The sequence below is a fragment of the Euleptes europaea genome, chromosome 7 (assembly GCF_029931775.1).
Source record: "Euleptes europaea isolate rEulEur1 chromosome 7, rEulEur1.hap1, whole genome shotgun sequence".
NCBI lineage: Eukaryota > Metazoa > Chordata > Lepidosauria > Squamata > Sphaerodactylidae > Euleptes > Euleptes europaea.
In genome coordinates, this window is record NC_079318.1 from 77,510,179 (window position 1) to 77,524,508 (window position 14,330).

The 14,330-nt window shown below is 50.5% G+C and overlaps 1 protein-coding gene across 2 annotated transcripts in view; it reads left to right on the forward strand.

Annotated features, from left to right (window-relative positions):
- HADHA (hydroxyacyl-CoA dehydrogenase trifunctional multienzyme complex subunit alpha) overlaps positions 1-13,457 on the forward strand; it is a 28,469-nt gene extending 15,012 nt beyond the window's left edge. For both annotated transcript variants that reach the window (XM_056853153.1, XM_056853154.1), the window contains 13 exons: positions 597-719; positions 880-998; positions 1,760-1,816; positions 2,462-2,571; positions 2,959-3,093; positions 4,562-4,733; positions 5,903-5,989; positions 7,175-7,315; positions 8,309-8,377; positions 9,735-9,930; positions 12,345-12,459; positions 12,686-12,831; positions 13,060-13,457. In XM_056853153.1, coding sequence (XP_056709131.1) covers positions 597-719; positions 880-998; positions 1,760-1,816; positions 2,462-2,571; positions 2,959-3,093; positions 4,562-4,733; positions 5,903-5,989; positions 7,175-7,315; positions 8,309-8,377; positions 9,735-9,930; positions 12,345-12,459; positions 12,686-12,831; positions 13,060-13,205 — 1,616 coding nt within the window. In that variant the 3' untranslated portion in view covers positions 13,206-13,457. The remainder of the gene's footprint in view (positions 1-596; positions 720-879; positions 999-1,759; positions 1,817-2,461; positions 2,572-2,958; positions 3,094-4,561; positions 4,734-5,902; positions 5,990-7,174; positions 7,316-8,308; positions 8,378-9,734; positions 9,931-12,344; positions 12,460-12,685; positions 12,832-13,059) is intronic.
- The last annotated feature ends 873 nt before the right edge of the window (positions 13,458-14,330 follow it).

The following is a 14,330-nucleotide window of genomic DNA, read 5'->3' on the forward strand; positions in this document are numbered from 1 at the left end:
AGCTGCCTGCAGAAGTGGAATGCCCTTCCCCTTACTGCTGCTACACCCATTCCCTCTGAGCATCATCTCCCCTGTTCAGTTTTTCCTGGCAAGGAAGAAAGGCCTTGGCAAAACAGGGAAAAGGCAACCTTTGGGGATGGGTGGGCGACAGAAGAGGAAACAGGGACAAAGCAAAGGAACCAAAGAGGCAGGAAATGGGAGGTGGGGAATAGAAACTTGGGAGTGGAGGGTTGAGAAGCGCAATGGCAGAAGTTAGTTTGTGATATCAGATTACTGGAGGAGGTGGAGTGTCAATTTGGAGAGGGGAGAGGACCAGGGGGCTTAAGCCATCCCTTCCCTCCAGAGCAGTACCTACTCTGCGACACTGAGTAATAATGCGCCAGGTGCCTGCCTTCAGGCTTCTGCTGTTGATAGAAACATGAGACAAGGGAGAGGGCAGGCTTGCACGAGCACAGCCAGATGCTTCTGCGCTTGCAGTTTCCATCTCTCCCGGAGTAACTTTTCTGTGGGGAGGTCAGCCACTTGAATCGCTAAAAGTACAAATCCTTCAGTCGACATTTTCAGTTCCTTCAAAAAGCATCTCTTTGCATTTATAGGACCAGGTATAAAAAGCCCCGAGGAGCGGACCATTGAATACCTGGAGGAGGTGGCGATCACCTTTGCCAAGGGGCTAGCCAGCAAGACAGTTTCTCGGAAGAAGGACAAGGGCTTGATCCAGAGTGAGTGATGCTCACAGCGTACGCAAACGACCTCTCTGGGCTTTGAGCCTTGGACGAGTTGCTTTGGCTTTGTCCTTCTGGGGGTCTCTTTGGTCAGTTTTGGCTTCCGAGATGTTAAGGTAGCCAAGGGCTGGATTTTTCCACTCCTGTTGTCTTGCAGAGGTGACAGACTACGCCATGAATATTCCGTTCGTGAGGGAACAAGTCTACAAAACTGTAGAGGGGAAGGTGCGGAAGCAAACCAAAGGACTGTATCCTGCTCCCCTGAATATCATTGAGGTGAGGCATGCTTCCTTTGCGTCCCTCGAATTCTCTGCCCATGGTTGGGTGCGGTGGAAGGAGGTTCTGCTGGAATGCTGCTGAACTCTTCTAATGTTATACAGGGATATATATGATCCTGCTGGTGGAGGGGGTTGAACAAGGTGTGTGTGTGTGCATTTGTGTGATTTACATCAAGAAAATGGTGCGCGAGGAAAGGTGTTAACCCTGTCTTCACCTTTGCTGCTCCGAGGAAGTAAAAAACAACAAAACCAGGAGATCCAACCATGTACATGGTGGACTCTGATCTGGAGAACCAGGTTTGATTTCCCACTCCTCCCCATGAGCAGCAGACACTAATCTGATGAACTGGGTTTGTTTCCCCACTCCTACACATGAAGCCAGCTGGGTGGGCTAGTCACAGCTCTCTTAGAGCTCTCTCAGCCCCACCCACCTCACAGGGTGTCTGTTGTGGGGACGGGAAGGGAAGGTGATTGTAAGCTGGTTTGATTCTCCCTTAAGTGGTAGAGAAAGTCGGCATATAAAAACCAACTCTTCTTCGTACGTAGGCCTTGAATCTGATGGGAATTGGGGTTTCCCTGTTCATCTCCAAGAGCCTCTATTTATTTTTAACCTAGTATATCCTGAACAGATAGCCTAGAGTGGGGTTACAGGTCTTCCAGGCCAGGAGGGGCTGTCAGTCAGACCTGCTCAGCGTTCAGCCCTTGGAGGAAAGTGGGAAGCTTGGGGAAGTGGTTCACTCTTGTGCCTCTCTGCTGTAGGTTGTGAAGACCGGCCTGGAGCACGGCAATGAAGCCGGCTACCTTCTTGAATCACAGGTAATGGATCTTTTGGCCTCCAGCTTGAACTGTAAAAGTTATGGACTGTTCTTAAAGTGGGGGGGGGGGGAGGCTGACCTTTGAAACAGAGTGCAGAGGAGAGAGTCCTCAAAGCCATACAAAATCTCACCCCAAATCCTTTAGAGAATGCTGTGTGGAAATAATGATCTGCCTGGTCTGGGCCATTGGAGTTGGGGCAGAACTGGGGAAATCCTCATGGCTTCCTTAGCAGCTCTGCGCTTCCCTGGGAAGCCTTCCTTGCCATTTTGAGTTCTGCTAGTCAGGAGCTTGTTAAAGGGCTGACTGGTTGCTGAGATCCTTGATCTTAACCAGCTGACCTTGGGCTGGATTCCACCACTCTGCTCAGCTAAGTGCAAAGCCTTCCTTGTGTTGTGAGAAGAGCAAGGAATGACTAGGGAGGAAATGTTGGAGGTTTACACATATATAACAAGGTTTATTGGACTGTTGTCTCTACCACATTGGCAACCCAGATCTAGGCAAATGTCATCTAGCAAAGCTGCTGCCTCATCTGCTGCGCTGGAGCTGATATGCTGGGGTGCAGCACTGTGATTCAGCCCCAGCACTGTGATTCAGTGACCCAAAACTCTAATCCTGTTGTTTCTTCCTCCCCCGCTCCTCTTCCAGAAATTTGGGGAACTTGGGATGACCCCTGAATCCAAGGCTCTTCTAGGGCTCTACCATGGGCAAGTGCAATGCAAGAAGAACAAGTTTGGACAACCAAAACAGCCGGTCCGGTAAGTCCTGTTTCAGATTGGCTAGAGCTGTAGCTTCCCTTTGCCACTCCAAGGCAAAGACCAGGGGGTAACAGCTAGCAATCCTATCTGAAAGGCAAGCAGAACAAAGCAGCATGGTTCTGATGTGCTTGTGCCCAGAGTTCTGTGCCAAGGGGGGAGGGCTTTCATGGATTAATTGTAGCAAGGGTGTCAGGAATCTTATATGCCACTGAGGTCTTTGGGGATTGGAAGCAAAAGATACAGGAAGGGTGCCAGTAAAGTAGACAGGTCTAGGTACCTCAAGGTACTTCCAGCGAAGTCAAAAAAAGCAGCCAGCGTGCTCTCAAGTTCCTGCTTTCCAAAATGACTGGACTCTCTCTTGTCTTCCTCAATCCTCCTCTCTGTCAGAACTCTTGCTGTCCTGGGAGGCGGCCTGATGGGTGCAGGAATTGCCCAGGTCTCTGTGGACAAAGGGATGAAGATTCTCCTGAAAGACACCACCCTGCAGGCCTTGAGCAGAGGACAGCAACAAATCTACAAAGGGTAGGCTCTCAGTCCAGCTGATGGAGGGGGGAGCCTTGTGGGTCATGCAGGGCTTTCATTCTGACCTGGGGCTTTGCTTGGGGTCCCATTTCTAGTGCCAGGCTTAGCCCTCAGAGGATCTGAAGTGGCAGTGCAGAGTGTTAGCTTGTCCAGAATTCCCTTCCCTGAACATTGAGGGTGTCTTGACAGCTCTGTATAGCTGAAAAGTAAGTGGCAGGACTTGCCTGTGGTTGCTTGATTCCCAGCTCTTCTCACTTCCTACTTACAGGTCTAGTCTTGTGCACACTCCTGTTAAATAATATCCTCCTTTCTCACTGCTGAAAGGGAGAGGAGCTGTTGGCTCTGCACATGGACTACCTCTGCCATGGGAAGATCCTTTCTGCCAGCTTGGTTTGGGCTGGCAAAAGTCCATGTACTGATGAAATATCCTGGAAGCTGTGAAGCGAAGAATGGGAGAGCAGGCTACTGGAAATGTAGTAATTTTCATGTTTCACAGCTTCATAGAATTATAGAGTTGGAAGGGACCATACAGGCCCACTGCTTAATGCAGGATAAGCCTAGAGCATCCTGACAAGTGCTTGTCCAGCCTCTGCTTAAAGATTGCCAATGAGGGGGAGCTCACCACCTCCCTAGGTAGCTGATTCCACTGTTGAACAACTCTTACTTTAAAAAAATTTCCCCCCTAATATCCAGCTGGTACCCTTCCTCCCACAATTTAAACCCATTATTGCAAGTCCTATCCTCTGCTGCCAACAGGAACAGCTCCCTGCCCTCCTCTAAGTGACAGCCCTTCAAATACTTAAAGAGAGCAATCATGTCCCCCTTCAACCTCCTCTTCTCCAGATTAAACGTTCCCAGCTCCCTCAGCCTTTACTTGTAGGGTATGGTCTGCAGGTCCCCGTCACTCTCCTCTGCACCCACTCCACTCTGTCCACATCTTTTGAAGTGAGGCCTCCAGAACGGCACACAATACTCCAGGTGCGGCCTGACCAATGCAGCGTACCACGGAGCTATGACATCTTGTGATTTGGATGTTATGCCTCTGTTGATGCACCCCAAGACCACATTAGCTTTTTTTTGTCACTGCATCACACTGGCTGCTCATATTTAACTTACGGTCCACCAGTACCCCAAGATCTTGTTCGCATACACTGCTTCCAAACTGTTTTCCAAGGGAAGTACCTTGCTTTGCTCACCCACCCACCCCCATATCATCAGCTTTGTGGAGGGTTCACAGCCACTAATCGGATAAGGGATCAGGTCCGGCCCTTGCATTTGGCCGAGACCTCAGGGGTTTTGACTCTTCGAACGCCAGGATCTGTAAAATCAAGTTTCTGACCCTCGTGGTTGTAAATAATTTTGGAAATTTGGCCAGGTTACTTTGAACTAGGGCTCGGCCCCAGGCTGGTCCTTGAGGGCTGAACCTGCCTCACTCTCTTTCGGCTCACTCACGCCTGCTTCTCCCCAGCTTTAATGACAAAGTGAAGAAGAAGAGCTTGACATCGTTCGAGAGGGACATTATCCTCAGTAACATGACAGGGCAGCTGGATTACAAGGACTTCTCGAAGGCTGACATGGTGATTGAAGCCGTCTTTGAGGACATCAACATCAAACACAAAGTTATAAAGGAGGTGGAAGCAGTAAGTGGGGCTTCAGTGGGAGCTTTGCTGGATGGGACTACGGGGTGTGTTGTATGTCTGAGGCGCCTCTCAGCCTGCTCACCTTGAAGGCAGCGGAGCTCCTCATGCTGCCGGCTTTCCATACATAACTTGCTGGCCTTGTTTGACATTTGGAGTATGGCCATGTGATGGGATTAGATTGGGGGAGGGGCTCATTCCATACACCCAGAGATGGACGTGTGTGTGTGTGTAAAGTGCCATCAAGTGACATCTGACTTACGGTGACCTCTGGTGGGGTTTTCAAGGCAAGAGACTCAGAAGTAGGTTTGCCATTGCCTTCCCCTGCATGTAGCAATCCTGGAATTCCTTGGTGGTCTCCCATCCAAAAACTTACCAGGGCCAACCCTGCTTAGCTTCCAAGTTCTGATGAGACTGGGCTAGCCTGGGCCATCCAGGTCAGGGCACCCAGAGACAAGGCAGCCCTAACCCTTTGAGGCAGCATGTTGGGTGCTGGGAACTGTGGACTGTTCAATCCACATATGGGCGAGCGCTGAGGGCTCCAGAGGGGGATCAGCTTGTGAGGCTTCACACCGTTGCTTACCATCTTGCAGGTACTTCTGCATGTGCAGTGGCAGAGCCCCCAACTGTGTTAGTGCAGTTTTGGGGTGAGCCACCCCAGAATGACTTAAAGAGGACAAATTACTACAAATCTTATGTGGTGCAAACAGCTAGTTGTGCTGGGAGGCAGTGGGAAGAGGGAATGGGATGGCTCTGGCCGAGCCTCATCTTGCTGAAAATGGGAATCATGGTATAGTTGTGTTTATGGAACCCTCACTTCATGGTGCTGAATACTGTAACAAAAAAAGGAGTTCTGAGGAGATCGGGCTATTCCATGCTGTCTTCCCTCCCATGGGAAGTAGAAGCCAACCCAAAATCACTGCTGACACTAGGCAGTGGTGGTTGCAGTTCTGTGGCAGTTGCAGTTCTATCCCCAGTTCTGTGGGATAGAGAGTATGTGAAGCAACTTCAGGTCATTCTGTAGCCACTGCTGAACTTTCCGTTTGTCCTCCTGCAGCCATTGGTAACCTAGTGTGTTCAGCGACTTTGCTGGAAGCACTGACGTTTGTAGAGTCCTAAGACCGTGGGAGTCCTCCCTCTTCATACAATGCTTTGCTTACCTGTCTCCCCAGGTGGTCCCTCCTCACTGCATCTTTGCCAGCAATACATCTGCTCTCCCCATCAATCAAATAGCAGCAGCCAGCAAAAGGCCAGAGAAGGTGAGTCTTGGGACCTGCCAGGTGCTACTTGTCGGAGAAGAAGCTCTGAAACTCAGCATGTCATTGCTGAATGTTAATAGAGGAATTCTTCTTGCACAAGTGTAACTTCAGTCTTTGAGGGTCCTGTCTCTCCAGCAGGATGCACTTCTTCCTTATCACTTGGCCTTATTAGAATGTCAGTGCTTTACCTTCCATGAGTTTAAGTGCTTTTGACTATTCTGGGACTTTAAAATGAGCTAGGCAGTGGGGGTAGCCTGTCCTCCTTTACTCCTTTCTCCACCGTCTTATTCACATGGAAGCAGTCGGGTCCAAGAGCTGGCTTTTGCACAGGGGAACGTTAGGGACGGCCCTTCCCTCTAACAAGGAGAAGGACCTGCTGTTAAGGTAATAAGCGACTTTGAACTATATTATGAGGCTTTAGCCAATATGCAAAAATCTGTTGGTCTGTTAAAAATACAGATGAAAAAAAAGTTCTGGGTGGTTGGGCGCAGAATTACTCCCATCTGTGCCCATTGATTTTCTCTGAGTTTAGACTACAGTAACTCTGCACTGGGTTGCACTTTTAGACTATGTGTAGCCCTTGTACCAAGTTGTACTGTTTGTCCATGTATCTCAGCTTTGCCTGCTCTGACTGGCTGCAGTTCTCAAAGGACTCAGGCAGGGAGAGTTCTTTCCCAGCTCCTGGTCCCTGAGGTCCCCTGCACCACATGTGTTCTCCTGCTGAGCTCTGGCCACTGCCACGAGGAGGGGATGATTTCTGTGGGTTCTAGAAGACCACCTCCCTTTCACTGTTCTGCTGCAGACCCCAAGATTAGTCAAGAGCGCATCTTTCCACAGTGCAGTAGACAGCAAGGGAATGCAGACAAGTGTTGGGGGTGGCTGGTGCCCAACTGCGGGGAATTTGTACTTGGGGCTAAAGAAGAATGGTTGCGGTGTAGTTGAAAGGGACAAAAATGTGCCATGGCTGGAGTTCTTTCCCCCAGAAACACACTCAAGGCAAATCCATCACATGTATGCCTACCCCGTTACTGTTCTAGAGGTCCCACTGAAACCCCAACTTCTGGATTCAGAATTATGCCAAACACAGCCCTAACAAGGATTCGTTGGCCCTTGTGGGGCTCATCAGTGTTTTGCTGTGGGAGAGGAGCCGATCCTGTTCCAATTCTCCTGCTTGCTTATTTCCAGGTGATTGGAATGCACTACTTCTCTCCAGTGGACAAGATGCAGCTGCTCGAAATCATCACCACAGACAAAACCTCACCGGAGACAGCGGCCTCTGCTGTTGCTGTGGGCCTCAAGCAGGGCAAGGTCATCATTGTGGTTAAGGTGAGGGACTGACTTAAAAAACAACAACATTGTTTCTGGGTGCAACTGCAAGAAAGTGTGAGTGTAAAGTGCCGTCAAGTCGCAGCCGACTTATGGCGACCCCTTATGGGGTTTTCAAGGCAAGAGACTAACAGGTGGTTTGCCATTGCTTTCCTCTGCATGGCGACCCTGGGATTCCTTGGTGGTCTCCCATCCAAATACTAACCAGAGCTGACCCTGCTTAGCTTCCAAGATCTGACGAGATCGGACTGTACCACGCTGCCTTGCCTTGCAACTGCAAAGACTAGCAAGGCGTAAACTCATCCTCTGAAAATCCTGCGTGGCCAGCTTGAGGGCAGGGAAGCCAGGCGAAGCAGCTCACGGGGGGCCGGCCGCCGGTGCTGATTCCTATCCTCACAGGAGCCAAAGAAGCTCAAGCTCTGTACATGGCTGGGAGGGTGCAGGATCACCCCTTTTGTGCACCAGTCTGCACGGACATCGCAACTCCCTTCCCCGCAATCCACAGGAGTGCTGAGGGAAAGTCCACCGTTGTGCCACTTGACCTTTGTTGAGCTTTCGTCATCACCTTCAAGTCTGAAGACCGTGCTGTAAATATCATTTTAGGCTGCTGTCTGTTATTCACATGCCTGTGTTCATGGCTTGTTCTGATAACTTTTAAAAATTATTACTTCTAACAATTATTAATTCTCTCATTGTTTTAACGGTTGCTTTGTTGGCCACCGTGAGCAGGTCCTCTGCGGAAGCAGCGTATACATTTTTGCCAAATAAACTTGATTCCAACTTAGTTCTGGTCATTAAAATTCCTCTCTGGCAAGTTATGTGTTATAACAAATACGGAAGAAAATTATTCGTCACAATCGGTTGCAGAAATCTGCCCTAATCTGAGCAGCAGCTTCTGCCTCTGGCAGGAGGAGGAGAGAAGTATGATCAGACTCTTTTCTGGGTGTTCTCCTTGCCAGGCTTTCCTTCAGTGTTCTGCTTTCTCCTCTGCAGGATGGCCCAGGTTTCTACACAACCAGATGTCTTGCGCCCATGTTGGCTGAAATCGTCAGAGTTCTCCAGGTTAGTGTCAGTCCCAATAGCTGCTGTGGTGGAGCCCTTCTCATTTTGGATGCGGAAGCTACTCAGTAGGCAAAAGGAGATAGGGCAGCACACACACAAAAAAAACCAACACCGGCAAACCTCAAAAAGATGCAATAAACCAGGGGTCTCCAATGTGGGTGCCCATGGGCCCCATGGCATCCGTTAACACCTTCCCTATCTCACTTTCCTACCTTACAATCTTTTTCCTTGGAAGAGGGTGTCAGTAGCTAAAGCGCATCAGAGGCAGCAACTTAGAGGCATTCTGATAAAAGTCTGTAGCAGCTTTTTGAAGTCTCTCAGGCCCCATTTGGGAAGGGGTTTTTGTTTGTTGGGAGGGAAGAGCCCAGAGCTTTTCTTACTGCAACCTTAGCGAGTGGAGAGGCCTATCCTTCTGTTGCTGCTGCTGTGAGAGATGTCCTCAGCAGCCCCCTCCTCCCTTCCCTGGCGCCTCAACCATGGAGGGGTGGTGAGCAATGGTGCCACCTCCTCTGCAGGAGCAGCCTGCGCTCACCTTTGCGACACATTAACAGGCCAGCATCTCATGTGCTTTGCTGAGGAATGAAGTGATTGCTGTCAGGATGGGGCTGTCCTGGCATTCCGTTTTGACAGTGGACCTCCTCACTTTGTTCCAGGGACTCTGTGCTTAAACTTACCTGCCTTTCTCACTGTGCCTTTCAGTCCCCTCCCTGAGGCTTTTACGCTGCCCCCCGACACAGTCTAAGTCAGGTTCAAGCTCCTAGAATTCACTGCAAAAGCTCTCAAATCCTCCTGTTTCTGGCTTCCCTTACAAGTTTTCATACAGTTGGGGGGGGATGGACAGACACAAGGACGTCTGATAGCAAGCAATGTGTAAAGTGTAATCAAGTCACAGTCAATTATAGTGACCCTGTAGGGTTTGAAGGTGAGAAATGAGCAGGGAGGGGCCGTGGCTCAGTGGCAGAGCATTTGCTTGGCTTGCAGAAGGTCCCAAGTTCAATCCCCAGCATCTCCAGTTAAAGGGACCAGGCAAGTTGGTGATGTGAACGACCCCTGCCTGAGACCCTGGAGAGCCACTGCTGGTCTGAGTAGGCAGTACTGACTTTGATGGACTAAGGGTCTGATTCAGTAGAAGGCAGCTTCATGTGTGTTTAGAGGTAGCTTGGTTTTGCCTGCCTCTGCATAGCGACCCTGGACTTGGTGGTCTCCCATACAGTTGCGAACCAGGGCTGGCCCTGCTTAGCTTCCGAGGTCTAATGAGCACGAGCTAGCCTGAGCCATCCAGGTCAGAGCAGCAAGCAGTAGCATGCCCAAGCCCTCCCATCTGACGCTGTTAACTCCCACTCCCACTCTTGTACAGGAAGGTACTGATCCCAAGAAAGTGGACGCCATTTCCACAAGTTTTGGCTTCCCAGTTGGTGCCGCCACTCTGATTGATGAAGTGGGTGTTGATGTTGCCACCCACGTTGCGGAGGATCTCGGCAAAGCCTTCGGTGAACGGTTCAAAGGTGGAAATGTGGAGCTGATGAAAGCCATGGTGGACAACGGCTTTCTGGGTAAGTGGCTGGGCCTAACAAGGACTGTTCCTCTCTTTCTGGCTCTGTCCTCCCCTCCCCCCTTGCTGGTCTCTCAGTGTCCTGTAAGGAAACGGCACCTTCCATCCGCTTCCAGGCTGCCCTGGTAAGTAAGGCAGAGGAGGAGCCCTGCACACTGGCAGTAGGTGCAGGGAACACAAAGGAAGCTGTTCTTCCTCATGAATGACAGACCACCAGTGGACCCCTGGCCACAGGAAAGTGGGGAAGCCAAATGTGAGGGTTTGGCCCAGCTGATGCAAAGAGGGCTTGCAGTTCCTAGCTTTTCACTCGCAGGATTTTCTGTGCTGGGGGTGGCAAAGGAGTGGATGCCCAGGTTATCTTTCTACTTGTCCAGGTATCTTTCAGCTTGCCCCAGGATGTGGTGACGGCTGCTCGCTTGGAAGGCTTTAATAGGGGAGTGGACATGTATATGGAGGAGAGGGGTATTCATGGCTACCAGTCAAAATGGATACTAATCATGATGCATACCTATTTTCTCCAGGATCAGAAAAGCATGCCTAATATATTAGGTGCTGTGGAACACAGGCAGGATAATGTTGCTGCAGTGGTCTTGTTTGTGGGCTTCCTAGAAGCACCACTGTGTTGGCCACTATGTGAACAGAGTGCTGGACTTGATGGGCCTGGGTCTGATCCATCATGGCTTTTCTTATGTTCTATTCAGAAATGTTGCTTCCATACCGGTAGAATCCCAGGATGAGTTGAACACATAACACCTCCCCTCCCCCACCCAATTTTGGAAAGTAATGACCTTGTTCTGCTCGGTTGGAGCGAGAAGACACAGATCTGTGGCACCTTAAGAGAGATACAAGTTTAATGTTGCGAAAGCATTCACTGGCAATACAAGGGCCGTGGTCCCAAAGCCCTCCTCCAAGGCCTGATCAGCCCTGGGGTAGAAGAAGAATTGGGTTTTATATGCCGACTTTCTGTACCACTTAAGGGAGACTCAAACCGGCTTACAATCACCTTCCCCTCCCCACAACAGACACCTGGTGAGTTAGGTGGGGCTGAGAGAGCTGTGACTTGCCCAAGGTCACCCAGCTGGCTTCGTGTGTAGGAGTGGGTGGGGAAACAAATCCAGTTCACCAGATTAGCGTCCGCCACTCATGTGGAGGAGTGGGGAATCAAACCCGGTTCTCCAGATCAGAGCCCACCACTCCAAACCACTGATCTTAACCACTACACCACGCTGGCTAAACGGGACACAGGTGCAGTTTTGTGTGCCTGACACAGCCGTGCTCCTTGCAGTCCCCCTAATTACAGCAGGGCTTTTGTGGGAGAACTCTCTGGTGGGTTGGGGCTTCCCTGGGGCTGATCTCTCTTAGTAGCATAAAATCTGCCTCTCTTGGCAGCTGTGCCCCACCTTGGGTTGGCAGCAGTGCCTGTGGGCATGTTGACGCCCACGTTTCTGGCAGGTGATCCTAACATTTAATGCGGAGGCAGCTCCTGATCACTAGATGCCGCTCATCTGTAGCGAAGAGACTCTAGCCAGCCCATGCCGCTTGCAGGCCTTCCCAGAGTCTCCCCAGTCCAGCCTGGGTTTTATGGGCCAGCATGGCTTATGAACTGGGGCCAGAGCAAACCTGGGAGACTCACAAACTTCCATACTGCAAATAGTGGATGTGGGGGAACAGGCCTGTTTTGATCTTCAGGTGTTTCTGTTGTTTGGCATGGGTGTGGAGTCTAGCAACACTGCCTGGCAAGCAGGTGGACACATTGCAAAGTCAGCGAGAGTTGTCTGTTGCATGTTAGGCCCCAGCAGTAAGGAACTGGGGCTTCTGGTAATCATGGCTACTAGCCACTGTTAATCTATTCCTCATACAGTTATCCAGACTTTTCTAAAAGCCCGTGATGATAGTTACCATTGTGACAATGACTTCACAGTGGTTTTTAAAGGACTCATGTTTGCAGCACAAGTAAATGCATAACCCCTTGGTCATGCCTCCTTCTCTCCCCCCTCCCTCCCCCTGGTAAGAGATCCAGCGTGTTGTAGTGGTTAAGAGCGGTGGACTCTTATCTGGAGAACTGGGTTTGAGTCCCCACTTCTCCACGTGAGTGGTGGACGCTAATCTGGTAATCTGGGTTGGTTTCCCCACTCCTATACATGAAGCCAGCTGGGTGACCTTGGACTAATCACAGCTCTCTTAGAGCTCTCTCAATCTCTCCTACCTCACAGGGTGTCTGTTGTGGGGAGGGGAAGGTGATCGTAAGCTGGTTTGATTCTTCGTTAAGTGGTAGAGGAAGTTGGCATATAAAAACCCACTCTTCTTAAGCTTGTGCATCCTGTCCGAACCTCAGTGCTTACCAGGAAGGATGAATGCCTTCACTAACCTTCATACCAAACCCCTCCCCTGTCTTCCTTTGCCTTTCTGTGGCAGGCCGCAAAGCTGGAAAGGGTTTCTACATTTACCAGGAAGGTGTGAAGGACCGGAACATCAACACTGGCATGGATGAAATCCTGGAAAGGTTCAAGATACCGGCCAACCCAGAGGTGTAAGTTATGTGGAAATGCAAGGATTTTGTGTGTGAGCTCGGCCCATGAGGCCGGCCGGCCTGGCTCTGTAGAATGTGGCCGTTAATCCCCGTTCCATGAGAGGGCGGCACCCCATGGGAAGTCCGCACGGGAGCCTGCAGTCCGAGCTGTCATGGTCTGGTCCCGTTGTGTATCTCTTCCATTGGGCGGCTGAATGAATGTCTGTTCTGTTCTCCACATTTGCAGCTCCACAGAGGAAGACATCCAGATGCGCTTGGTGGCTAGGTTTGTGAATGAGGCCATCTTGACCCTGCAGGAAGGAATCCTCAGCAACCCCGTAGAGGGAGACATTGGGGCCGTGTTTGGCCTGGGCTTCCCACCTTGTTTGGGAGGTAAGTAATTTTGCTGATTCATACATTATCTTGTCAAAAATGTGTAGCTCAGGCTTTCGGGTAGCTCCTTAACAGGTGCTGTGACCTCCTTTATGCTGTGGTGGTGGGGTGAATTTTTTATCTGCCTCCATTTGCCTCCCAGTTGCTACTTTTTTATACATTAGTACCAACTTCTTTACCAAGCTCATCTTTCCTCGCCCACCTCCAATTCCTCCTATGTTGCGGCAGGTCCCTTCCGCTACACAGACTACTATGAGGCCTGGCGGCTGGTGGACCGCATGAAGAAGTATGAGGATATCTACGGGAGCCAGTTCACGCCGTGCCAGTTGCTACTCGACCACGCCAAGGACTCCAGCAAGAAATTCCACAAATGAACTTTGTCTGTGCCTCCGTCCACTGACGTGTGAGCCCCTCTCCCAGCCAAAGGCGGAGGGAGGCTTGTTGTCCAGGAAGAGAAAGTCTCTTGCCCTAAGGCCCAGGGGCTCGCGGGTGTTAACCCTTTAAGTGCCTTTGGTGCTCGGGCACTACCTCTCCCCGACCCACCCTTCATTGAGCAGATACTGGCCTCTCCTTAGCTGGAGAAGGAATCAGGGCTTTCTCTTCGGCCTGAGCCTGGCACCCTGTAGTTCCAGGACCAGTAGAGGCCGCTAGTGACGAATAGACAGCTCTTTTCATGTCTGGGACCGACGTACAGGCGTAATTCACACACGCACACACACAAAAAGAGTTCTGCAGAATAAAATTCCAGTGTCTTGTTCAGTGGATTCTTTGTGTGGTTTATTCTAAAGTTGCTGCCAAAACGTCTCGGTGAAGTGTCTTAAAGGGCTTCAGAGGAAAGATCCAGCAGTTTTAACAAGACCAATGCAATTTCTGGGATCTGTGTCTAAAAGATGTATTTGAAGCCTCCACCAGGTCTGGCTGGAGAGTCTGTATGTGCCTGCCCAGTTAGGAAGAGTCCAATGAACACTGGGGTTGGGAAGGGGAGCACATTTATCCCGGGCAAGTGCTAAAGAGAAGCTTTGCCTCATGACCTGTTGGAAACCTCCCCCCTTTATCCGCCAGGCCTTTACCTAGACTTTCCCTACAAGATCCTATTGTAATTGCAAAAAGAAAGGAGGAGGGGAGACAAGATAGGCAGAAGTAATCCTGGTTAAGCATCAATATCCTTCTGCCAAGGTGCAGCTGACAGCCATGGCATTTTAGATGAGACCAGCAACCACTGCTTTTATTCATCTCACGTGAATAAAAACTGCCTTGTACCCAATCAGACCCTTGGTACATCACGGTCAGTATTGTCTGCTCGACTGGCAGCAGCTCCCCAAGGTCTTCCACATCCCTTCCTATCGGAGTCTTTTCACCGGAGATGCCAAGGATTGAACCTGGGACTTTCTGCATGCAAAGCAGGGGCTCTACCACTGAGCTACACTGCCCTTGGGCAGTGATCCTCCCTCTCTTTCCCCTTTGCAGGGCCCTGTTCTGCTCCAGAGCTGGACTAGCAC